The sequence below is a fragment of the Rhinatrema bivittatum genome, chromosome 3 (assembly GCF_901001135.1).
Source record: "Rhinatrema bivittatum chromosome 3, aRhiBiv1.1, whole genome shotgun sequence".
Taxonomy (NCBI): Eukaryota; Metazoa; Chordata; class Amphibia; order Gymnophiona; family Rhinatrematidae; genus Rhinatrema; species Rhinatrema bivittatum.
This window is the reverse complement of record NC_042617.1, coordinates 576,120,500-576,145,989: the sequence shown is the minus strand read 5'-3', so window position 1 is coordinate 576,145,989 and position 25,490 is coordinate 576,120,500. Positions and strand designations below refer to the sequence as shown.

The 25,490-nt window shown below is 42.1% G+C and overlaps 1 protein-coding gene across 2 annotated transcripts in view; it reads left to right on the top strand.

The window, feature by feature from the left end:
* The window catches only part of SLC18B1 (solute carrier family 18 member B1), an 83,798-nt gene extending 60,184 nt beyond the window's left edge, over nt 1-23,614 (top strand). For both annotated transcript variants that reach the window (XM_029596580.1, XM_029596581.1), the window contains exons 9-14: nt 7,869-7,960; nt 9,784-9,879; nt 10,209-10,283; nt 13,949-14,042; nt 14,146-14,195; nt 16,291-23,614. In XM_029596580.1, the coding sequence (XP_029452440.1) occupies nt 7,869-7,960; nt 9,784-9,879; nt 10,209-10,283; nt 13,949-14,042; nt 14,146-14,195; nt 16,291-16,312 (429 nt within the window). In that variant the 3' untranslated portion in view covers nt 16,313-23,614. The remainder of the gene's footprint in view (nt 1-7,868; nt 7,961-9,783; nt 9,880-10,208; nt 10,284-13,948; nt 14,043-14,145; nt 14,196-16,290) is intronic.
* Nucleotides 23,615-25,490: the final 1,876 nt, after the last annotated feature.

Genomic DNA, 25,490 nt, shown 5'->3' with positions numbered 1-25,490 from the left:
TGGGGCACATTTAAAACTAATCGGAGAAAATTCTTTTTCACTCAGTGCACAATTAAACTCTGGAATTTGTTGCCAGAAGATGTGGTTAGTGCAGTTAGTGTAGCTGGGTTCAAAAAAGGATTGGATAAGTTCTTGGAGGAGAAGTCCATTACCTGCTATTAAGTTCACTTAGAGAATAGCCACTGCCATTAGCAATGGTTACATGGAATAGACTTAGTTTTTGGGTACTTGCCAGGTTCTTATGGCCTGGATTGGCCACTGTTGGAAACAGGATGCTGGGCTTGATGGACCCTTGGTCTGACCCAGTATGGCATTTTCTTATGCATGTTCCTTATGCGCTCTCCAAATTTATATTAAAATTTTTACAGACATTGTCACTAGCCATTCTAGTGGGAATAAAACCTGCCTGATCTGGATGTCTAATTTGAGAGAGAAAATGGTTAAAACGGTCAGCCAGTACTTTGGCAAGTAGTTTCAAGTCAAGATTAATCAAGGAGATGGGTCTGTAAGAGCCACAGAGAGCAGGGTTTGGCAATGGTAATGCCTGCTAAGTTAGTCGGGGAGTAAAAACCTCCAGAACGGAGAAAATAATTTTTGAACGTGGGTTACTAGATATGGGGTAAATTGGGCCTGGTGCTTTGCCTACCTTTACATTTTTAATGGTTGCTAAAAACTTGGGAGTGGTGATCTTAGCATCTAATGATTCTCTCATTTCTAAGGTTAGATGGGGTAGTGTGAAAGTATTCAGGTAGACCTCAATGGCTTTCGAAGAGTAAAATGTCTGATAGAATTTAAGAAATTGCTGCCTGATGTCAGCATTTGTGGAGAGAATCTGACCAGCCTCATTTTTAATTTTTAGTATAGGTTTTTGAGAAGTGGTCTTTTTCAATTTGTTAGCAAGCAATTTCCCTGCTTTTTCTCCTTCCTCAAAATACACCTGCTGGGCTAATTCCATAGAATGGGCTTTTCGCTTGGATTCTACTCGATGTAGATCCTCCCTTACTTTAATAAGTTGGAAATAAGTTTTCATAGATCTATTAAGGGAGTGTTCTTTTGATAAACTTCGCCATAATATACTGATCTTAACACATGTTGCTGCTTCCTGCTTTTTCAAGAAGGAAGAAGGGGATTTAAATCACATATAAATGCTTTAAAACAATCCCATATAGTGACACGGGAAGTGACAGAATTATCTTTTTGAAAAAATTCTTGTATACCAGAGGTGATATGCCATATCTTGGAATAGGGAATCATTTAGGCATCAGAAACATTTCCCTGTATCATAGCTATCAGGATTGATGTCAATAGATATAGGGGCATGGTCAGGCCATGAAATAATTCCCACTTCTACTTTCATAACTATGTGAGTTAAGGACTTATCAACTAACAGGTAATCTATTCTAGAATAAGAGTCATGAGTTGAATAAAAAGTGTAGGGGCGAGAAATAGGAAAGCGAATCCGCCAGATATCAACTAATTGTAAATCTTCCATAAGGTCTCTCATGGCATCTTTATGGACCTTTGCTAAATAGGAGTGGCCTTTTGAAGTGTCTAAGGTATGAGAGAGAACTACATTGAAGTCTCCTCCTATAATGAGAATGATTTAATGCAGTTTCTGGAAGAATATGGCTTGCTTCTTGTTGGGGGCATAGATATTAACCAGGGTGTATGTGGAACCGTTCACCCCTATTTGTAAGAGAAGATATTTGCCCATTGGGTCTGAGACACAAAGGGTGCATTCGCAAATAAAATCTTTAGAGAACAGCATACATACGCCAGAGTATTTTGCAGATTTGCTGCTAGGGGCAAAATATTGTTGAGAGAATCTAGGTGAATGCAAAAGATGTTCATATCTTTGTGAGAGGAGAGTCTCCTGAACAAATGTTATCTCAGACCTGTTTAAACCCAGCTCTCTAAATAAAAAGCTCCTCTCTTGGGGGGAGTTGAGGCCCTTGGCATTGATTGATGTTTATACGAAAAGAAGGCATTCGACTGTCATAAGTGTAGTAATTAGATAGGCTTTATATGGTTGCCAAGGATCTCAAACCCTTAGGAAAAGAAAAAGGAGAAAAGAGAAGCCAAGAAGAGCTGAGGCAACATAAAAACCAACAGAGCCAAATAGAGAACCATCTGGAGGGTAAAAATATACAGAAAACAACGTTCAGTGACAGCACCTTCTGATAAGACAGGTCATTCAGCGAATAAGCCTATAATAACCAGTATGCAACAATAACCCAGCCTGGGACGTACATGCCCCCCCATAATTGGATCTGGCCTGCAAAAACCTCCTTGCAGGCCATAACATCTCCCTTCCAGGGAGGAGTTGCCATCAGAGACGAAGAAGAGTCTCAACACAGCCTCATTGCAATAAACATAAAGCTCATATATCACCACTAGTGAAAAAGAAAAAAAGAACATATTAAGAGCAAAAAGGCTAGAAACCATATATCAAAATGATTAAGCTGTGAACATCTTTTAAGTGATCTTTAAAGGAATACCACTAATTGAGAATGTCACTCAATAAGGCAGTTGAGAGTCAGGTGAGACCTTGACTAGGTAGAGAGCCACCCGAATGTCAGCGAAGCTTCTATTACGTTTTCCAGTCCATTGCCATGTTGGTAAATCTGATCTCAGAATAGATTGTTTAGCTGGCATGGGAGGGTTCAATGAGCTTGTGAATCCACGCGACGATAGAATTGGCAGTGCTTTGGAGGGAGATTGTATCTTGTATGACTTTCCCTCTATAGAAAATGAAAAGTCCAAATGGATGGAGACATCTATATTTAATGTTTTCTCATCTTAAGAACATTGTGACTTCTCTTAGCTCCTGATGATTTTGGAGGGTGGCTTAAGAGAGATCAGCAAAAACTGAAATATCCTGATCCTTCCAGTGCCAGGTATTTTGCATTTTGGCTGCCTGGGCTATCATTGCCTTTACAGAGAAGTTATGGAAACAAACCACTATGTCTCTGCTTCGGTTAGCCATCAGTGCATGCAGAGCCTGTTGAGCTCTATCAAGTTGAATATTGGGGAAGTTGGAGCCACCCTTGGAATTAGATGTAGATAGTAAGAACTGACAGAACTGAGTGATTTCCTTGCAGTTTTCACTACCTGGACACTCTTTGAATCCCCAGAATCATAAGTTACTTCTGCATGCTCTGTTTTCCAGGTCGGCTAGTTTCACCTTCAGTTGTTTATCCTCTTGTAGGTCGGCACATGTTGACTGCATATTTTTGGATAATTCAACTTGGCAGTCGAGCCTAGTGTCTAAATAGTCTACTCTATGGCCTAATGATGCCAGCTCTTCCCGAATCTCGTCCATATGCTATAGCATTGCTTGGCGGTAGGCTTTTATATCTTTGCATAAGCTGGCAAACCACTCCCGAAATTCAGATCTCATGGGCAGCTCAGAATCCGGGTGAGCTGAGGAATTAGTATTCAACAGAACCTTCTCTAGAATCTGTGCTATGGCGCCTTCTTGGAGGTCGCATGCACCTTCTTCTTGGCCGCATTCTCTCCCTCTTTGCAATAAGAGAAGTGGCGAAAATCAATGTTCTTGTGCTTGGAGGTCATAGTGGTGGTTTCAGACAACTGGTCCAGGTTCAGCCTTGAAAGATTGGGTTGAATAAAGTTCCAATTACAGTAAATTAGCAAGACTGCGTCGGGAGCTCACGAGTCAAGCTTCCATATTCACCAATGATGTCACTTCCTCCCCGAACGGAGGACATTTTATCCTCCTTCAGAACTGCCGCACAGGCCATGAGGCAGAGGGGGAATTCGGATAATAGAAAGACTAGGGGGCACTCCATGAAGTTAGCATGTGGCACATTTAAAACTAATCGGAGAAAGTTCTTTTTTACTCAACGCACAATTAAACTCTGGAATTTGTTGCCAGAGGATGTGGTTAGTGCAGTTAGTATAGCTGTGTTTAAAAAAGGATTGGATAAGTTCTTGGAGGAGAAGTCCATTACCTGCTATTAAGTTCACTTAGAGAATAGCCACTGCCATTAGCAATGGTAACATGGAATAGACTTAGTTTTTGGGTACTTGCCAGGTTCTTGTGACCTGGATTGGCCACTGTTGGAAACAGGATGCTGGGCTTGATGGACCCTTGGTCTGACCCAGTATGGCATTTTCTTATGTTCTTATGTTCCCTCCTGCCATGTCGCCGGAACCAGGGACCTCTGGTGGGGATCCAGTGGCTGGAGGGCTTTGGGGACTCAAATGTTTCCTGAAAATAAGCCCAAAGTGTTGGGGGGGCGGAGCTGGGGTTTGGAAGACCACCTCCAGAAGGAAGAAGTTCATAGAGACCAGGCGTTTTATCGTCCTCTTTGCAGCAGTAGTATATGGAAACTGTAAGACCTCTTGTAGTAATTCAGGCTCTAGTTTGGGAGGACTTAAGGGTGCACAGTGAGTTTTAACTGGTCCACTCTCTATGTGTGCGCATACATGGCATTCAGAAAATATTCAGACCCCGTCACATTTTGTTATGTTACAGCCTTATTTAAAATGGATAATATTCATTTTTCCCCTCAATATATCCCATTATATAAGTATTCAGACCCTTTACTATGACACTCAAGAGATGAGCTCAGGTGGATCCTGTTTCCATTGATTATACTTGATGTTTCTCCAACTTGATTGGAGGCCACTTGTGGTGAATTCAATTGATTGGACATGATTTGGAGAGGCACACACCTGTCAATGTAAGGTCCCACAGTTGACAGTGCATGTCAGAGTAAACTCAAAGCTATGAAGTGGAAGGAATTATCTGTAGTACTCCGGACAGGAGTGTGTGGAGGCACAGACCTGGGGAAGGGTACAAAAAATGTCTGTTGCATTGAAGATCCTGAAGAACACAGTAGCCTCAAAACCACCAAGACTCTTCCTAGAGCTGGCAACCCACCCAAACTGAGCATTTGGGAGAGAAGAACCTTGGTCAGGGATGGTCATTCTGATAGAGCTCCAGAGTTCTGCTGTGGAGATGGAAGAATCTTCCAAAAGGACAACCATCTCTGCAGCACTCCACCAATCGGGCCTTTATGGTAGCCAGATGGAAGCCTCTCCTCAGTAAAAGGCACATGACAGCCTGCTTGGACTATGCCAAAAGGCATTTAAAGGACTCTCTGCGCATGAGAAACAAAATTCTGTGGTCTGATGAATACAAGATTGAACTCTTTGCCCTGAATGCCAAGCGTCATGTCTGGAGGAAACCAGGCACCTCTTATCACCTAGCAAATACCATCCCTATGATGACGCATGATAGTGGCAGCATTATCTTGAGGGAATGCTTTTCATCTGCAGGAACTAGGAGACTAGTCAGCATCGACTGAAAGATGAATGGAGCAAAATACAGAGAGATCCTTGATGAAACCTGCTCTAGAGTGCTTTGGACCTCCAGACTGAGTCAATGATTCACCTTTCAACAGGACAGTGACCCTAAGACACAGCCAAGACAATGCAGTAGTGCCTTCAGCATAAGTCTGAATGTCCTTGAATGGCCAAGCCAGAGCCTGAACCTGAACCCAATCGAACATCTCTGGAGAGAGCTGAAAATAACTGTGCATTGACTCTCCACATCTAACCTGACAGAGCTTGAGAGGATCTGCAGAGAAGAATGGAAGAAAACCCTAAAATCCAGGTGTGCCAAGATTGTAGTGTCATACCCAAGAAGACTTGAGGTTGCAATCGCTGCAAAAGGTGCCTTAACAAATACTGAGTAAAGGGTCTGAATACTTATGTAAATGTGATATTTTAGTATTTGCTTTATTCATCTTTTTTTTTAAGTTAATTTGCATAAATTTTTACCAACCTGATTTTGCATTGTCATTATGGAGTATTGTGTGTAGATTGAGGAGGCATAGAGGGACAGTATCAAAAGCTTTGTTTGAAATCCAAGTAGATCACATCTAGCGCTCTTCCTTGATCCAATTCTCTTGTCACCCAATCAAAAAATCAATCGCATTTGTCTGACAGAACCTTCCTCTGGTGAATCTCTGCTGCCTCTGGTCCAGCAACCCACTGAATTGTAGGATAGTTCACTATCCTTTCCTTCAGCAGAGTCTCCATTAATTTTCCCACCACTGAGGTGAGGCTAACCAGCCTATAGTTTCCGGCCTCCTCTCTGCTCCTGCTCTTCTGAAACAGGACCACCACCACCTCTCTTTTTTTCCAATCCCGCGGCACCATTCCCATTTCCAGGGATCTATTGAACAGATCCTTCAACGGACCTGCCCGCACAACTGAGTTCTCTCAGTATCCTGGGGTGTATCTCCTCCCGGTCCCATGGCCTTGGCCACTTTCAGTTTGCCTAGCTCTTCCCATACATTCTCTTCTGTAACCTGTAGCTAAGAATTCATTCATGTGTGAGGACTGCCATCCTGCTTCTTGTCTGAGAAAACAGAGTTGCTTACCTGTAATAAGTGTTCTCTGCCCGCCTTTCCTGTGAACTGATTCTGCATGTATTTAGCTATATCATGGATTGAGGGGCTCTGCCTAGATGACAGGGAAATAACTACAGCTGCACGTGCTCAGTAGAGCATGCTGAAAGCTCTAGATTCTTTGAGATCAAAGTTCCATGACTAGCTCTATCAGATGAGGACTGACACCCTGCTGTCCTCAGAGAACACCTGTTATAGGTAAGCAACTTTTTCTATATTGTAGCTCACAGTGACTGAGAGTTGCATAAACTCCATCTTTTTAGACTGCTTCCCATTCTCAAAATCAATTATCAGATTCATTACAATATGTGACTCTCCCTATCTTTTCCTATAATGCAGTTAACTGTCCTGACATAGGGAACTGGGTTCAAAGCAAAGGGAAGAAACCACATTTCAGTTAGCATCTTGCCTCATTTAATATATGGTAAAAATAATTTTTACAAACCAACTCCAAAGGAAGCAATGCTGAGGATGTGAGAAGAACTAAACTAAAAATATATATACTGCAGTTGGATAGAACAAAATATATAATTCAATTCTTGCCAAGAAATATCTGCAATAGATAAATATATATATTGAATAAATATATATATTGCAAAAAAAAGTAAACCACTTTTTGTTTAATCTACTTTTGCTTGCCCTCACTAACTTATCAATTCATGTTATCAAAGAGGAACATTTTCTTTCACAAGTACCATTCTACAACTCTGAAGCTGCATTGTTAATTACAAGTTGCTTAGGATAGCATGCATTCATATCTATACACAATATAGAACAAACCTGGGACGCATTTACAATATAAAAAGAATGTCCATTTGAATAAGACATCAAAAATATATATATTTTCAGATTTGTCTTGCTGAGGCAGTGGCCTATATCATCTGAACACATTGGCATATTTTCCCTCTATTTGCAATGTAGCTGTACTGGATTTACTGAGCTGCTGTATACAGATGTGACAGTCACAAACAAGTGTACACATCTGCAAACAATGGGGTAAGGGGCATTAGGAAGGTACTCTTTCTTCAAATCTGGCTGTTCTAAATATGATATGGCCTCAAAATATTTTCTGCCTTAAGACCACATACCAGTAAATAAAACAAGTGTTGCTCATTCCATCTTTGTGTCAACTGGATAAAAGGTCAGGTTATGCCTCATTTCCATTTTATAATTAAATACTATTATTGAAATCCTTGATCATACAAGTTGCATACTCCATTTTCCATTCAGCCATAAGAGAGAACTTGTGAGAATCAAGTCCTAAGACTTAACTAAATAGATGACGACAGACACTAGCCAATACCAGTTTTTATATTAGAGATTATCAGAGTTTTATCAACACTGACCATATCCCTTACGGTTTTTGTTAGACTTAATATTTATTATCTTGCTGAATTTTGTTTTAATGTGTTCTTTTCTTTATAATAGAAATTAAGAAAATGGTTGTTGATCATTGGGATTCTGGGAACAGCTGTATGCTTTTTTCTGCTTGGACCTGCTCCTATATTTCACATTAGAAGGTATTATGGTTAATTTTGGAGACTTTTTTTTGTTTAGTAGCTATTAGAGATGAATCAGATATTTATAATCTGTGGACATTATCTTATCTACTACTCATAATACAAATGTTCATCTCTGTAGGAGATGTATAAAGAAACATGGAAATCGGGATTGTAGAATGGTAGGTCCAACCAGGGCTGGCGGGGGACGTATTAGTTGGACTAGGCAGCCGCCTGGAGCACCAGAATGGGGCAGGGTCTGTAGAATGACACGAGGGCACCATGTTTGAAAAATAAAGAAGTTGTGCAGATTGCTGATAGTGCAATTGGGGGGGGGGGGGGAGAAAGAGGGGAAAGATCACTGCCTAGGGCAGCTGGACATCCTTGCACCGGCATTGGGTCCAACACAACTAGCATTACTATTTAAAACACAAATTTTGGGATATCCAATGGAAGCACGGGGCTCTAGGGTCCTACTTCTTAAAACATTTCTCCCATTCTAAGAGAGACCACAGCAACACCTCTGTGGGTCGGTACTTTTTCAAGACAAGATCACTGCATCAATGACCTTTTTTATGATCAGAATACTAAAAAGTAAATTCAGAACAATCCAGGAATGTAAACTATTTGGTGATTAAAATGAGTGGACACATTTCAGAATGGATGAGAGGACTCAACAGAGAACTAGGTGTGTTAATTCACTGTCGGCCAGAAAATTCTACTCTGTCACCTTTCAATCACTCGCATTAACTCCACCTATCTCCCCCATCCGTTTCTCTTTTTCATTTTATATGCATTTTAAGATTCACTTTTTTCTTTTCATGCAAAAATGTCGTCATTTGCTCATTCTGTTTTAGGACCTGAGGAAGGGAATGTCAAGTCCCTAAAATGACTGAAGAAACGTATTCAATAAAAATGCATTATTTTATATGTGTACTTTTTTTTTTTTTTTGCTAACCTTTTATTCCTGTTAATGAGAAAATACCTGGATGAAGCAGGCCCTTGTTCACTATAAATTTTTATATTTCCCTGCAAGTACAGTATAATCTCTATTTAACATTATCCTAAATGTTTCAAATGCCTTCATTTAAATCATTTGGAATCTGAAAACATAGAATGCATTTAGTTGTTGAGTTCTAGTAGCCGTGTGTAACTCCTAGAAAAAACTGGAGTCATTGTAGGTGGTGGCACCTTTTTAAAGATATTTACAGGAATTTTCTGGACCTCACAGGTCTCTTCTTTAGAAGTCTTCTTGGGTAAACTCCATCAGCCATCAGGTCCTATTTGAAGGAAAGTTTTTAATTTTGGACTTTTCATATGTTTTTGTTTCTCTTATCCAAGAAAATAGTTTTAAAAGCTTTTTATCCATTTAAGATCTGGTTTTAATTTGAAGGACAATGAAATGTTGCTCCTTCTCCCTTTTTGTTCCTTTAGAAGCTGTCGCATGAGGACCAACTTTCAGATTTCTCTGCTTTGGGACAAATTCTGCAGGTTCTTTCTACCCAAGGACTTTGTTTCAGGTTTCGAAAAGAAACCTACTATTCATGCAAAATACGCAGCGACTTTTGTACTTGCCTTTTGTGCAGGTATATTTTTCTATGCAAAGCATGTGTAGACTTTTTGATGCGGTCTACGCGCATTATATTCCGATCCTGCCATCAAGAAGACATTTCCATTAAATCCGGATAAAATTGCCCACACTGTGGAGCACCATGTGTACTTCCAGCTGTATTGAGCGACAGCAGTTCTCAGGCAGCTAGCTGATGTGCGTAAATGACTTTGACAGCTATTCTTCTGTATTTTTTTTTAATTTAAAAGCATTTTTGTGATTTTTGATTTTGCAGTCAGCTCTGGATATTTGTTCTAATATTGGTATTGAATGGCTTTTGCCTTGGGCTGTCTGCAATCCCAATCTACCCTGAATTGCTGGAATGCGTATAGTAAGTACTCTGCTCTCTGTTTTATTTTATCATTTTTAAAACCTTGTTCTGTTCAACACGCTTTTTTTGTTTTTTTGCAAGCACGTGATCTTTTAACGCAGCATGCTGCAAAAAGTAATTTCTCCATGTGACATCCTGATATCCCTTGATTCTACGTATCATCCATCTCTATATGTTTGTTTTCTATTTAAAAATCTCTAATGTACAAATGATTTACTGCCTAAGAACAGCTCTGTGTTTTTACAGAAGTATAAGAAAGGAGGGGATGTTTAATGTTTAACTTCCTTATTTGTTTTTAAACTAAGAATTGTGCTGTCTTGCATTTACAGCAAAAATGGGTTTGAAGAAGGGTTGAGTACCCTGGGTGTAATATCCGGACTTTTCAATGCAATGTGGTCTGTCGGGTAGGTACTTGGTAGACTGAACTTGCATGCTTGAAAATTTGTATCTCATTTACAAAAAGAGAAATATATATATATATGATGAATCTAGGGGAAAGTGAAATATTTTACTAGCCATACTAGAAATACTTCCTCGGTCAAACATACATGCCCGGAACTAATCTTCAAGCATCATAAGATCACAAATTACAAATATGGAGACAGAAAATGGAATGGAAACCCAAAAAAAGCCACTGCATGCAGTGCAAACCTGAAGCAATGGAAACCAATATAGAACATAACAGTCCCAGGATCTGCACTAATGCACACAAAACTATTCCGCACAAAGTTATACCTGCATTATGGAATGCGCTCAGACGGTAAAAACCCTACCTATAAAAGCGCAACGCTACAAATATTAAACCAGGCCCTAAACACCAATGCACCTCCAGTTAGGAAAATAGAACAAGCCAGCCTGCTATAGGTTCCCACACAGAAATAATTGTAAAACTTTACTAATAGATGTTTTGTTCATCAGCTGTTCTGAAACATTTAACAAATACAAACTCTTAAATTATTAAAAATTCTCCAAACACCAGTAAAATATTTCAAAACAGCAGACACATCAAAAAATAATCCCCAATAATTAAAATGGCAGTCAGTCAAGAAAAATGAACTTAAAAAGCCACCTTTACTTACCCTCTCCAGCAACTCTCCTACTCCATTCCCTTGCAGGCCAATAGCACTCACCAGAAGCAGCAAGGGCTGCTGAAGCTCTGTCCTCACAGTCCTCTTCCTTAAGGACCACAACCAGTCTGTCTCTCACACACACATCAGTCACACCCTCAGGACCAGATTCTGTCTCACACACCATTTATCTCCCCAACCAGTCTCTTTCTTGCTCCCCCTCTCCTCTCTCCCTGCTCTCTCGCTCCCCCTCTCCCCGCTCTCTCTCCTTAGAGTTGTTCTCCATGAATGGTCTTTTAGATCCACAAGTGTCAGACAAGTTATTTGACCTCAAGTCAACTGATAACCAACTTGTTTACTTTTGAAAACATGAAAGCCACAGGGTTTTGCTCCATGCTTCCAATCAAATATAATTTAGCTTGCAATGCTTTTCTTCAAAACTGAAATATCCATCTTCTGTATGCATATGCATCAATTCAATTGATTGTAAGGACAGACCAGAAGGTGTTTCGGGATCATGCAAGTTTAATCCTCATTGCTTCAGTGTGGCCAAGGCACATGTAGTACCCACACAGTCTCAAATTCCACTGGAAACTTCCCCATGTCTCATCATGTGGGAGGAGAGCAGAGATTACCATCCTAATCTGGCATAGATGATGAACATGAGTTTCATATCTTCCAAAAGATGTGCAAAAAGTGATTTTGGCCAAGAAACCTTCAATTAGAAAGTCCTATAGCTTCAAATGCATGCTCAGCGCCACCGGGTGTGCAAACCCTGCAGTTGCACAGGGCGGCACACCCAGTGGGATGACGGGAGAAGGGAGAGGCCTGTGCTGCCGAAAGATTGCATTTCCTGATAGTCGATGTAATATATTCCAAAGTTTTTTGCCGTTTGTACATATGTTTTTTGGGTTTCTGGAGGTGAGAGGCCCCAGTGTGGGGGTTCCAGCCCTGCTGCTTTACCTGTTCACCTTGGAGAGGGTTTTAGGTTCTAATCTTTGGTTTGGGTACAGGTCAGTACTGAGGAGACTGCAAGTAGCACACTCAGTTATGTAGCAATGCCTCAAAGTTTTGTTCTCTGCCTCCATCTGCTGGTAGGGATGCAAAACACATTTGTCTGGACTGATCTGTGGTATTACAAAAAAGTGGAGAGCCAGAAGCACGACCTGTTGGTATATGGTTAACATGTTCTATGGAAACGATCTAACAGCAAGTGTTGCGGTTGCTAGCATGAATGTCAAAGTGGGTAATAACTAGAAAGCCTAGCAAAAACCTACAGATTAGATTTGCATGTAGCTGGGACTTGCAGGCTATATGCTCCTTGAGGGTAATTTCATAACTCTGCACATAGGCCAAACGTCTGCGAGTACACCCTGCCTTAAGCACATATTTTCACAACTGACTTGAGCACATAAAGCCTGCTGTGAAAATTAGGAACATTTTTATTCCTGCTCTGGAGCAAGCATACGTTTACAAAAGTACTTCTGAAAATCAAAAGGATATGCATAAATGATTTCTCTTCCCCCAACTCTACCGCCCAAAACACTTTTTTTTTTTTTTTTTTTTTTTTTAATGTGTGTATAAAAATACATGTCGTCCTAGGTGTACAATCCCTGGTGGATTTTCAAAAGCTCATTTACATGTGTAACACCTTTTGAAAATCAGGTCCCTTGTGTCTAACAAGTTGCTGCAGCTGGTCAGTGGTGGCAGAAAGTGGCATTTGGAAAAGCCATGAGGACCTAGCGGGCTAGATATTTGGGCAACAATCCTGTTAGTAGCTATTTGGATTAACTACAAGCTCTGTGATTTGTCATGGGAAGGGAGGCGTGCTGAGTATTAACTAAATAGGGGGGTTTGTGTGCTCATCTGAGGAGAGAGACAAATCCTGCCTTGGATAAGAAGCTTTATCTTATAAGCAATCATGCTCTACGGCTGGCAGTTCGGATATATTCTTGGCAAATTAAGTGGGTTTGATAGCGCACTTTACCTTCAGCATGGAGTGGTGTGCCCTAAGCTCCAAAGATAGAGAGAGGACATATGGGGACTGCAGGGAAGTCAATGCAACAATAGTTTTGTTTTGTTTTTCCTTATCAAAAGCTGAATGTATTCTCCAGATTCTTAATTTAAGCGTTTGAGTCAACTTTTCTTCATAAACATTTATTTAAAATAACAGAAGGTGCAAACATGCGCTCTAGCAAGACCATTTACTCCTATCACTTTATATATTTCAGCCACAGTCTAATTGAAAGCAGAGAGAAAAATATGTAGCCTACGTACTTCCCTCCTTGTAGTTGGGGTTAAACAGGCCTTTCATTGCAGCATATTTCAACTTTAGATGGGCAGCATTCCTCCAGCTCATGGGACTTAGTTCCTTTCTTCAGCTGCCGTTGGATACATTGCATTTGCTCTTTCTTTCTGAGGTGAATAAGGAGGATCCAGCAGCCCCAATCATCACTTTCATGCCCTGCAATAATTCAGGCTGCCAGCAAGGCTGCAGTCCAAACATCTGGCCATCTAGATCCCAGTGCTCTTGACAGATGGTACCTGGCCATCCACCATCAAGCTGGTACCAGCTACCCCCCCCTGGCCCTGCCAACACCAGCGTTGCTCAACCTATTCCAACCACTGCCTTTCAAATTTAACTCAAGCATGTCCAAATTCCATTAAGTGTTGGCTTTCACATCTTCCACTGGGAGACCATTCCAGGCTTCATGTTTTTACTCTTTGATTCTAACAGTCCCTCGCTTAATTTGACATTTAGGCCCCCTCCTGTATCTTACCAGCCACACAGCCACCCAAACTAGCAAGGCTGCTGTCCAAAGACAACCGGCCTCCCATGTCCATTAATGTTTGGGTTTTAAATACTTAGGTTTGGGTTTTGGGGGATTTTTTTTAACAAAAGAATCTCCACAAAAATTCTAAAACACTTGCTATAGATATTAAAGTATATCTTTTTTGTCTTTGTGTATTTCTTCATAAGCCTTTTTTTTTTTCATTGTTAGATCATTTTTTGGACCTACACTTGGTGGATTCTTAAATGAAAAGTTGCAGTTTGAGTGGGCTGCAGCCATACAGGGACTGCTGGTACTGATCACTGTAAGTCAGGATTTATTTATTTTTTTTAATGTGGTATTTCTGTCTGATAATTCATGATATGACCCAAATGTTGCCCTTAGTAACTGGTGATATTCTTTTCAAGGGGCTAACAGTTGCTACATTCTACATTGTAGAGACCATGCAGGCAAGGAGGTAAGACATTCAGCCATTGTTCTGCTTTCACATAAATTGGAGGTAAGACCGTTAAAACCAGAGGGGTGAATATTCAAAAGATTAAGTGTTAAAAAAAAATTTTGCTCATACTGTATGTGTACAAGTAACCTGTACTCGCGTATTCCATTATAAAAATCCAAAATATATACACACACCCACACTTTCACGCCCACGTATATGTGCGTGTAAAAAAAAAAAGGGTGGTTTGGGGCATTCTATGATGGGGCCAACATTTGTTTGTAAGTTGCTATTTTAAGATACGCACGTAATTTGCCGGTTTAATCGCGTAATTTTACGCTTGCTAATTATCTGGCATAAATGATATTAAACTTGTTTATTGCGTAGTACTGACTGGATGGGCGATCTACATTAATTGGGGGGTATTCAGGCTGAAGAACCAGGAGGGTCTCTGTTACCTGGAGGACTGGGCAAAGTGGTGAACTAATTAAAACTGGTAATTTCCTTGACATACCAGCTTGCCTGCTTAAATCCCATTTTATTTTTGGATGTAAAACATAAGTGCTTGTATTTTTAAAATAGGTAGGAAAAGTCCATGTGTTCACTGCATTGATGTATGTTTTTTCAGTGCATTGCATGTATTCACACATAAGCTTACATACGCACATACGTTGCAGGTAGAGATGTCTTTTATAAAACATGCGTATATTGTATGTGTGGGTTATAGAATAGAAGTGTGGATTTGCTCACGGCCGTAAACGCAAGTATATGCCACCACATGCATTTGTTTTAAAGTTATCCTCAGAACTAGGAATTGATTAGTCAAACTTTTTTTGTAGGAGCTTTTTTGTTCAAATATACCAGTTTGTATTTGTACGGGGTAGGGGCTTTAGACAAAAACTGGATAGTGGGCCACTATGTGAGAGTATTGTGGATAATGCCTAAATTGGATGAGAAGATGTGACATGGCATGGGATGCATTTGAGTGCGTGCATGCTACCTCCAGGCCTGCTCCTGCATGATTGAATAGGAAACAGTTGTGAAACACGCTGTTCACATTGTTCCTCTAAAAGTCTAGCGTTGAATATGTTTCATTGGTGGAAGTGGATACCTTTTGATAGGAATCAGTTGCTGGTAAATGTTATGGTTAGTCCTACAGTATTTTCAACTCCTTAGTTGTTTCTGCTTTCTTTGAATCACTATTCCTACTACTCCTGCTTATTTCTATAGAACTGCTGGAATTTACTGTAAATGTTTATACATTATTAGAGTAAGGCATTTCTCTTGGCACAAACTCCACTTACTCTAGCTTAAAAAAACATTTAAAAGAACATTCTTCAGCCAGCCAGACCAGTCCAGATACATGTTGTGCCCCTGACCAGAAAATGGTCTTACTGATATGTCTATGTATCCTGGCACCATGAGGTAAGGGTCATTCACACGCAAGGCATTGCAAAAAAACATGTATGTAAAGGGATGTAGAAGACACGGGAACCTGGAAAAGGCTAACATCATTGCTGAGGTGTGCAACCACGTTATTACGTTAGATCCCTTGCCTTCTCCCCCGGGAAGAAAAAAGAAAAGAATTGGTTGGGATATTGCTTTTTGTGCTTTTAATAATAGTTATAACTGAGCACAAGATTATTATAATACAAATTATGAAAGAAATGATTATAACTAACTTGTAATAACTTTTCATTTTTAAAACAGAAAAGAGATGTTTGGGGGAGGAAGGTTTAGCCTGACTAAATTAGCAATCTTCTAAAAAAAAAAAAAAAAACCCCACATCCCTAATCTCCTATAAGGAGAACTAAAATACATCTATTTTCAGAGTTATAAATAGTAAATGTAGGGTAATGTTCAGCTGGGCTAAAACAGTATTTTTGGTGTTTTCTTAGCTTGTTACAGGATACTGGCAGGCTGAGGTCAGCATGGGAGCCTATATAGAGTTGTTAGCAAGTATCTTAACCTCTGTCTCCATCTGCTGGTTAGGCAGGCCTAATCCTTGTATCTGGACTGGTCTGACTAGATTCAAGAAAAGGAAATAATCAGATAAGAACAAATTTCACCATGTGTTTCTCAAATCTTGCTTTTTTTTTTCCTTACCTTTTGACAGACCCTCGTTTGCAGACTATTAACAGTACAGATGAAGAAAGAACTCTGCTATTGGCCAAAGGGAGCAAATCATGAAAATTGTAGCTGCTCTAGAATATTTTTGAAATTGGTAGATGATGAAAAAATACTGTGACCATCAAGTATGGCGCACAAGTTTTGAACTAATCTATAGAGAAACCAGAAGGATCCATATGGTAAGGAATCTAGCAATAAATGTGGTTGCCAGAAACAAACAAAGTATATGACAGTACTCATTTTTGAAAAAAGTGCCTTCAAATATACGTGGACAGATTTCAGTGATGAACTGCATCATATTCTGTCACAGCTATAATCATAACTGAGCAATGTCCATTTAAATTTTATTTTGTTTGCAATCCACATTTATTTCCAGACAAGGTTTGAAAACACTTTTTTTTTTGCCTCAGAGTATTTGATGGATTTTATTTCCTCCTGAGTTCCAAACAGTACACTTTAATTCTGGAGAGCTGCTATTTTTTTTTTAAGGTTAAATGAATCCATTTTGAAAAATATATGAACAGTTTGTATAATGAATCAATGGTACTGCATGTACAGGGAGAGATTTTGGAAAACTCTTGACTATTGAGGTAACATGACCCCTGTCTGGTTATTTGTACTTGTTAAGTCTGTTTTCAGAATGTTATACAGGGAGCAAAACGTGTGACCACACAATAAATATAATTAATTATATTGGGTTCTTTCTCTAACAATTTCTTATTTGGTATGGTACATTGGCAAGAATTTTTAGAAAATGGAGGAGAATAGTGTTTTGTTTTTTTTTCTTTTTTGTTTAAACATTTCCAAGCTTATTTTTAAATTTCATTTAGACACCATAAAAGCAAAACAGGACCCCCTGTTTTATATAAAATGGTTCATTCATTCATCAACCCTTGATGGGAAAGAGCCTCAAGAAAATTAAATATTGAAGCATTAGATCTTCGCAAATCCTTACACTGAATTTGTGTTCAGCATTATACAGCAAAGAAGAAACAAAGGTCTCTTCCCTGTATGTACCCGGATCAGTCCAGACTACTGGGTTTTGCCTCCCTTCCAGCAGATGGAGACAAAGAAAACCTTCGAGAGCATCCCCCCCTTAACCAGGTGCATCACCTATCTTTCCCCAGTATTTCACTGCCTCCAGCAGATGGAGGTGGTGCAAATCCTGTGGCTCTGACCATAGTTAATTTCTTCTTTACAAAACAAAAAAAAAAAACAGAGAGAATCTCTCAGATTACAAAAGCAACACGAGAACGATCTGTGATTCCTCCCAGGGGTTTGGCTGGTCCTGGAGGGACCATCCCCCCCCCCCCCCCGGTCGCAGGCTTCTAGGAGTGAGGGTCAGTGGTCCAAACTAGCTCCCCTACTTTCAGTGGTGCCAAGGGAGATACCGGTGGTACAGTCCCTCCCCCCTCTTTCTGGGGCTGGAGTGCTTGGCTGTCAGGTACAGGAAAAAAAAAAAAGGGGGAACGTCGTCAGCAGTCACTTTGCCACCCGGCACGGGTTGCTCTTCATAGCTGGGCTCCGAATGAGTGCTTACCTGTGTTTCAGATTTCAGGCTCCCTGCTTCTCCCTCCTGTCTCATGGCGGCCCCCCCTTGTGTTCCTGCCGCCATGCCGCATGGGTCCCGATGCTCTGCTGGCAGACAGACCTACGCATGTTTGTCCCGTGCCGGACTTTGTGGGTGTTGCCTCCCGGTGGGGTGGTCTCCTTGGGAGCAATGGGGGCGAAGATCGGCAAGGCCCATGGTGCAGGCAAAAACAGCCAGTGGGTGCGGAACTCAAGGCCGATCCGTTCACGCTCAGTGCGGGAAGGGTGGCCATTTTGGAATCTGTTCATACAGCTGAGCGGCGGGGGAGGGAGATCTCCCAACTGATTTGTTGCCTGCCGACTTGAGTCCTGCCGGGCTTCAGGAGGATGTTTTGGATGAGGACCTTGATTCCCTGGAGGGGGGTTCTAAGGGCCCAACGGGATTTACTGCCAACTTGTGCTCTTAATGCACAAAGCCCAACTGGCTAGTCAGGCCCGCCCGGGTGCCCCCCTGCAGCACAGGCCAATCGGAGGTCCACCCACAAACGTGCCCAGAAGGCAGGAGCCAGACGGGACAGTTCGGATTCACAAAGTCAGGGGCCCTGTGTCTCTGCATGATGCTGCTGACCCTCCTTCGGGGTTGTCTGACCCCCTGATGCTTGCCACTTCTGATTCCTTTGTAGACCCTTCTCTCCTTACAGGAGATCAAGGCGAAGAGCAGGAGAAGTCGCTTCCCATTGACGACTATGATCCAAAGGTACTGTGACTATTCTTCAGGGAAGGATTAGACCCTCTGAGGCCGCACATCCTAGCGAAACTGAGTGTCGCAATCCCTCAAGATACTGTGGATACTGTCTTGGCTGGTCTCAGAGAGCCGGCCAAAAACTTTCCCGTTTCACCATGTGGTACAACAGCTTATGGTCAGGGAATGGGACACTACTGAGTCTGGCTTGAGAGTCTGCCGAGCTATGAACAAGCTCTATCCCTTCTCATTACCATTCTCATTGCGGAGGCAGCGGCCCTCAAGGACTTCCAGGATCGGAAACTCAAGGTGCATCTCAAGAGGATTTTTTTTGAGTGTCTGCTCTCAATATTCGTGCAGCGTTCTGTAGCAGCTTTATGCTTCACGCCAGACTCCGCTGGGTACAGCAGCTGTTGAGCACCAGGGAACTTCCTCCTCAGGAGGTGGCACAGGCCGAGCGTTTAGAAGCGGCGGTGGCCTATGGAGTGGATGCCCTGTATGATCTCCTTCGTACCTTCTCCCAAACAATGGTGTCAGCAGTTTCGGCAAGATACCTTCTCTGGCTTCACAACTGGTCACTGGATGTGTCCTCCAAAGCTCAGCATGATGCCTTTTAAGGGCAAGTTTCTTTTTGTCGAGGACTTGGAGAAGCTGATTAAATTTCTGGGCAACAACAAGGTCTGCAAACTCACGGAGGACAAGCCTAAGGGGATTTGGAGCTTTCTCCCCACCCGTTCTTGTTTTCGGGGGCAAAGGCGTTTTCATCACAGCAGGTGTCAGAGACCAAGCCAGTGGCAATCCTCGGAGGCACCAACCCTGGTCTCAGTTCTTTCTTGGACACAGAACGAGCCAAGATGGGGCTAGCCAGGGATCCCTCGGATCCAAGTCCTCTCAGTGAGGACTGTCCCAGTGATCAGTAGCCGGCAGGCACTTTTTTTTTGCGAGGAATGGGTCAAAATTACATTGAACCAGTGGGTCCTATGCTTTAGAGTTTGCTCGACCTCTGCAGGACCTCTTTATGGTCTCTCCATGCATCTCTCCATTCAAGAGAGGTCGTTCAAACAGACAATCCAGCATTTGTTTACCCTGGGAGCCATCGTTCCTGTCCCCCAGGCAGAGTGGGGGACTGGCCGCTATTCCATTTACTTTGTGGTACTGAAGAAGTAAGGCTCCTTCCATCCCATTCTGGACCTGAAGCAGGTGAACAGGACCTTCAAAGTCCTACACTTTTGCATGGAGACCCTATGATCCGTCATAGCGGCCGTGCGATGGGGGGAGTTTTTGGCTTCATTGGATCTGATGGAGGCATACCTGCACATAGGGATCCGCAAAGATCATCGAGGTTTCTCTGTTTCATGATCCTCTGAAAGTAATTCCAGTTTTACGCTCTTCCTTTCAGTCTGGCTACAGCTCCATGCACGTTCACCAAGGTGATGGTTGTGGTGGCAGCCCCAAGATGAGAGGGGGTATTGGGTCACACCCATACCTGGACGATTGGCTCATTTGCACAAAGTCAGAGGAGCTCTGCCATCTTACGGTGGACAAGATGTTGTCCCGTCTGAAGTCCCTCGATTGAGTTGTCAACCAGTCCAAGAGTCATCTTCATCCTTATCAGGTGCTGGATTGCTTAGGAGCAAGATTCGGTACCTGAGTAGTTAAGGTCTTTCTAGCGGAGGAACAAATTTTGAAGTTGCAGTCTCAGTTTCAGCATCTGTTGGCGGCTGTGGTGCCCAGGGTCTGGGATTATTTGCTGGTCCTGGGCTCCATGGCATCCACTCTGGAGCTGGTTCTGTGGGCATTTGCTCATATGAGACCTTTGCAGAGAGCATTGCCATCCTGTTGGAATCTGATGTCTGAAGAGTTCTAGTTGGCCTTACCACTCGGAGTCCACCAGGTTAGTCTTGGTGGCTCATCCACAAACACTTGAGGCGTGGTGTGGATCTTGAGATGCCTCAGTGTGATACTACCCACGGATGCCAGTCTCTCTGATTTGGACTGACCCACTGCCCCCCAATCTTCTCAGAGATTTTGGTCGGAGGAAGAGGCACAGTGGTCCATCAATCGTCTAGAGAACAGAGCGATTCAACTGGCATTGTGGCAGTTTCTCCCACTTGTGCGCAACCAGGCAGTACAGGTCCTGACAGACAATGCGACGGGAGCAGCCTACATCAACCGCCAAGGAGGGAACTAAGAGTTGTCAGGTAGCTCTAGAAGTGGAGCTACTGATGTCCTAGGTGGAGTGGTATCTAGCCTTCCTGGTGGTGTCCCACATAGTGGGGACCAACAACATGCAAGTGGATTTTCTGAGCTGCCAAAGGTTAGACCCAAGAGTGGGAGCTGTCGTGGGCCACGATGACCCTCACCTCGTGCAGCTGTGGCACCCCACATATGGTTTTGATGGCAACTTGAACAAAAGCCAAGGCACAGTGTTTCTTCAGTCGCAGGCAAGAACTTGGGGCGGAAGGAGTCGATGCCCTAGTACTCCCATGGCCGAGCAACATTCTGCTGTATGTGTTCCCTCCGTGGCCTCTGATAAGCAAGCTCCTCTGGTGGCTAGAACTTCATCCAGGGAAAGTGATTCTTGTGGTCATGGAGGCCCTGGTTCGCAGACCTAGTCAACCTCATGGTGGATGGGCCGCTATGTCTGAGTCATCTTCCAAACCTGCTGCATCAGGGCCTTATCTTTTTTTGACCAGGTGGATTGCTTTTGTCTAGCGGCCTGGCTTTTGAGAGCAACCAGTTAAGAAAGAGGGGCTATCTGGATAAAGTTATTGCTACCCTGCTTCGGGCAGAAAGACCTCTACCTCTTTAACTTGCGTCTGAGTCTGGAAGGTCTTCGAATCATAGATTCTGGGATTTTTGCAGAAAGGTCTCAGCAAAGGATTGTCATTTAATACCCTCTGGGTTCAGGTTGCGGCCTTGGGATGCCCGAGAGGTAGGATTCATGGAGCTCTGCTCGCGGCTCATCCGGTTGTGGTACATTTCCTTTGAGGCGCAAAGCACTTAAATCCCCCCCCCCCCCCCCCGTTCATCCGGTATGTCCATCCTGGAGCCTTAATTTATTGCTAAGGGTCTTGCACAAAGCTCCTTTTGTGCCCTTAAAGCCACCTTGAAGGATTTAACTCTGAAAACGGTGTTTTTGGTGGCAATATGCTCAGCTCGGCGGATCTCGGAGCTTCAAGCTCTCTTGCAGGGAACCTTTCTTAAGGATTTCTGAGTCTCTGGAATATCTCCTTCCTTTCTCCCTAAGGTAGCCTCAGCTTTCTACTTAAACCAGTCCTTGGAGCTTCCAGCCTTTACTGATGCGGAGAGGGATGCGCCTCATACTAAAGAATTTGAGGGGTCAAGATGTCAGGAGGACTCCTTCTTTTTTTTTTTTTTTTTTTTTTTTAAAGGTACCTCGAGCTTACTAATGCTTTTTGGCTTTCTGATCATGTCTTCGTTCTCTAGAGTGGTGCTAAGAAGGGGCACAAAGTTTCAAAGGCGTCCTTAGCTCATTGGCTGAAAGAGGCTATTGCTTCAGCCTATATTTGCCAGGGGTGTGCCGTTCCTGCAGATTTGAAAGCGCATTCCATATGGTCGCAGGCTGCTTCCTGGACAGAGTTGCCAGTTGATCTTGCCGCAAGAAATTTACAGGGTGGCGACATGGAAGTCACACTTTCGCTAGACACTACCGTTTGGATGTCCAGGCTCCGGACGTAGACAGTTTTAGAACCAGTGTCATTCGAGCGGGGATCCTCGAGGTCCCACACCAGATAGGGAAGCTTTAGTACATCCCAGCAGTCTGGACTGATCTGGGTACATACAGGAAAAGGAAAATTGGTTCTCACCTGCTAATTTTCATTCCTGTAGTACCATGGATCAGCAGACACCTGCCCTTTGGGAGTGGAAACAATGCTTGTGAGAGTCCGCTCAAACTACCTTGATATTCTTTTTAGATGCAGAACTTTTTCATGTACATATTTGGTTTTCTTAGTTCCTTCTTGTCCTTGCTTGTTTTCCTGAATAGTTGCACTAAATTGTTTTTTCTGCTTTGAGATTTCTGATACTGAGGAGAGAGAGGTGATGCACCAGATTTTAAGAGGGGATGCTCTCAAAGTTTTTCCTCTGTCTCCATCTGCCAGAAGGGAGGCAAAACCCAGCAGTCTGGACTGATCCGTGGTACTACAGGAATAAGCATTAGCAGGTAAGAAGCAATTTTCCTATACTAATCTTCACTACCATTCAATGCAAAGCTAACAATGCTTTTCTTTAGAAGAGCACGTTGAGAAATACCGAATACTGGGCTTTACTCTTCATTGAGCTGAACTTCAAAAGTTGACATTCAGTATCATTTCACTTGTAAAAATTAAAATTCTTAAGCAGCAATGCTGCAATCTTCTAGTTTTACTAATACTCAAGTTTGCACTGAATTGATCAACATGGATTTATGACAACTCTACTAATATGGATTAATGCAGGACTTCACTATTCCAGTCCTTAAGGATGGCAAACAGGAAACATATTCAGAGTAACCAAAATATGCAAATTAATGTGCTGCTTGTATGCAGATATATCTGGCTGCGTGTTCATTGTGGACATCCTCAAAACCAACCTATTTCTGGCCATTGAGGACTCCTGGTCTAATGAAATACAATGTTTGTGATTGCAATGTGTGACATTCTTGTACCAGGCCAGCTGCTTCTAAGGTCCCTAGCTGATTGCATAGAATAACATTAAGCATTTTAATATGTTTATTCCTGCTTCTAACTTACTATTTAAATCTTACATTCTCATGATCTCTTTTAATGAGATGTTATCTTGCGTGTTGATGAGTTCTTGTATCCATTTTGGGTATTATGCAGAAAATTCACTTTATTACTTGACCTCCTGCTCAATGCTCCACAGGGGGTGAGATAAGATTTTTGAAATTAAAAATGCATAAGATTTCTTACTGCGTCTATTCAATGTGACAAGCAGGAACCACTTTTATGTATATTGTGTCTTATCTTGGTTGAGGAAATGCATTACCTTGAAATAAAGAAAATTTTTAAAAAGACCATTGTGCCTGTTTGCTGTAAGAACATAACAGTTGCTGCAAAACTTGTTTTTTGCTGTAGAATTGTGCAAATTACTTACTCCAGGTCGCTGATTAGCAGCAACTAAACCGAGAAGGAACTGGGGAAAAGGAAAACCGGGAGGGGATGGTATAGAGGTCACAGTGTGGTGAGGAAGCCTCGTTAGGAGGGGGAGAGATGAGCTGGTGTGAAGTAAGAAAAGTTAAGGTAGCCATATTGTTTCTGGGGAAAACTGGCGTCTTGTAGATTGATTCCTTTAAAAAGGGCCAAAAAAATTATCTGTTGCTATGGAACATTTACACCAATTGGGTTCACCACTTAACCACCTGTTTCTCAGCTGTAGCTAAACACCGTGGAATAGCAGCAGATGTACTCCCCCCCCCCCCCCCCCCCCCCCCCCCCCGTGCAAAGTCCTCAGCCATACAGATGAGTACCTCTTAACTGAGGTGGTTTTTGTACTTTGTTGTTTGCTTTGTGCAGTTACATGTACACAATCCCAAACTGTCTCAGTAAGTTACCATGCAAATTTGTTCTGACTTGCAAGGGCATATTCCACTAGAGCTGCAACGTGTTGTCCTTGCAGAGAAGACCACCTTTATGTTGGTAGAAATTAGTACACTGTCATTATTTTTGTCCTATTAATTCCCTGCAAACTTGTATTCTTATACTGCAGAAATAAAGGAAAACAAAAAGAAAAATATAAGGTGATGCCATTTTTAATTAGACCAACAATACATTTCTTGACCAGTTTTTTGAGTGAATACTCTTTTCCTAATCATTCTGACAGACCAGTCCAGATAGATGGGTTATGCTCTTTAACAGATAGATAGCTACATAAAAATGTGGCAATTTATACATATCACACCGTCAAAGACTAAATACAATGTAGTGACATACAAAATAAATATTCAGAAATTCTTTATTTCATACAAAAACACTAATTATAAAAAAAATCTCATTTTTCATCAGATACACATAGAATCAACCCAGGAACAATAGATATCCCACTTTCCACATAAAATAAACATTCACACATCCATTTATACAAATTTTTAAAAAAAGAATTACATCATTTTTTTTCCCCGACATGTTTTGCTTTAAAAGCTTCTTCAGGGGAGCATACATCCAGTTAGCGTTCACAAGTATTTTAATGAAGCATTTCCACTTTGTCTTCAAAGCCTGTAATCTTTCTGATTATTGATCATGAATGTACATCCTTTCTACAAAATATAATTTATATTCAAATGACATTTCAAGTAAACTTATTTTCCCCAAAACAAAGCAATGTTTATATATATTGTGTTGCAGCACAATCCAGCCTGGGCACGGTAAGAGAAAGCCAAGCTGTAACAGACAGCAGAGGGCGATACGGAAGGCAGGGAGAACTACAACTTCCAGGTTTTTAGAGCCATCACCTGAGCCATGGGTTGAGTAGGAGTTGAAACAGGGGTAACAATTCTGACACAGCTGAATCTATGGAACTAGAAGAGGAGGGCCTGCCAGCGTGGTGGCAGTGGCCAGAGAAATCTAGCTCCTCAGAACAAGTGGTGTGTTTCCCCCAAGTGGGAACGGTGGTGGCTGGCTAGAGTGAACACAGTGCTTATGACCATTGTTTTGGGAGCGGTTGGCTGTTTATGCGAAGATAAAGGATCAGCACGGTTGGAACTGGAATACAAACTGTTTTATCAAACTTTGTTTTGTACTACTTGGGAGTGGAAGGGCTAGGCCCTGTGCTCTCACTGAGAGAACCATCAAGCCCAGATAGGGCGGTGCTGGGCTGAGCCAAGCCCTGAGAAGCCTTGCTGACTGCAGGATGGTGGGGAGAAGAAGTGACTTAAGTGAGAGGCATCTGGGGAC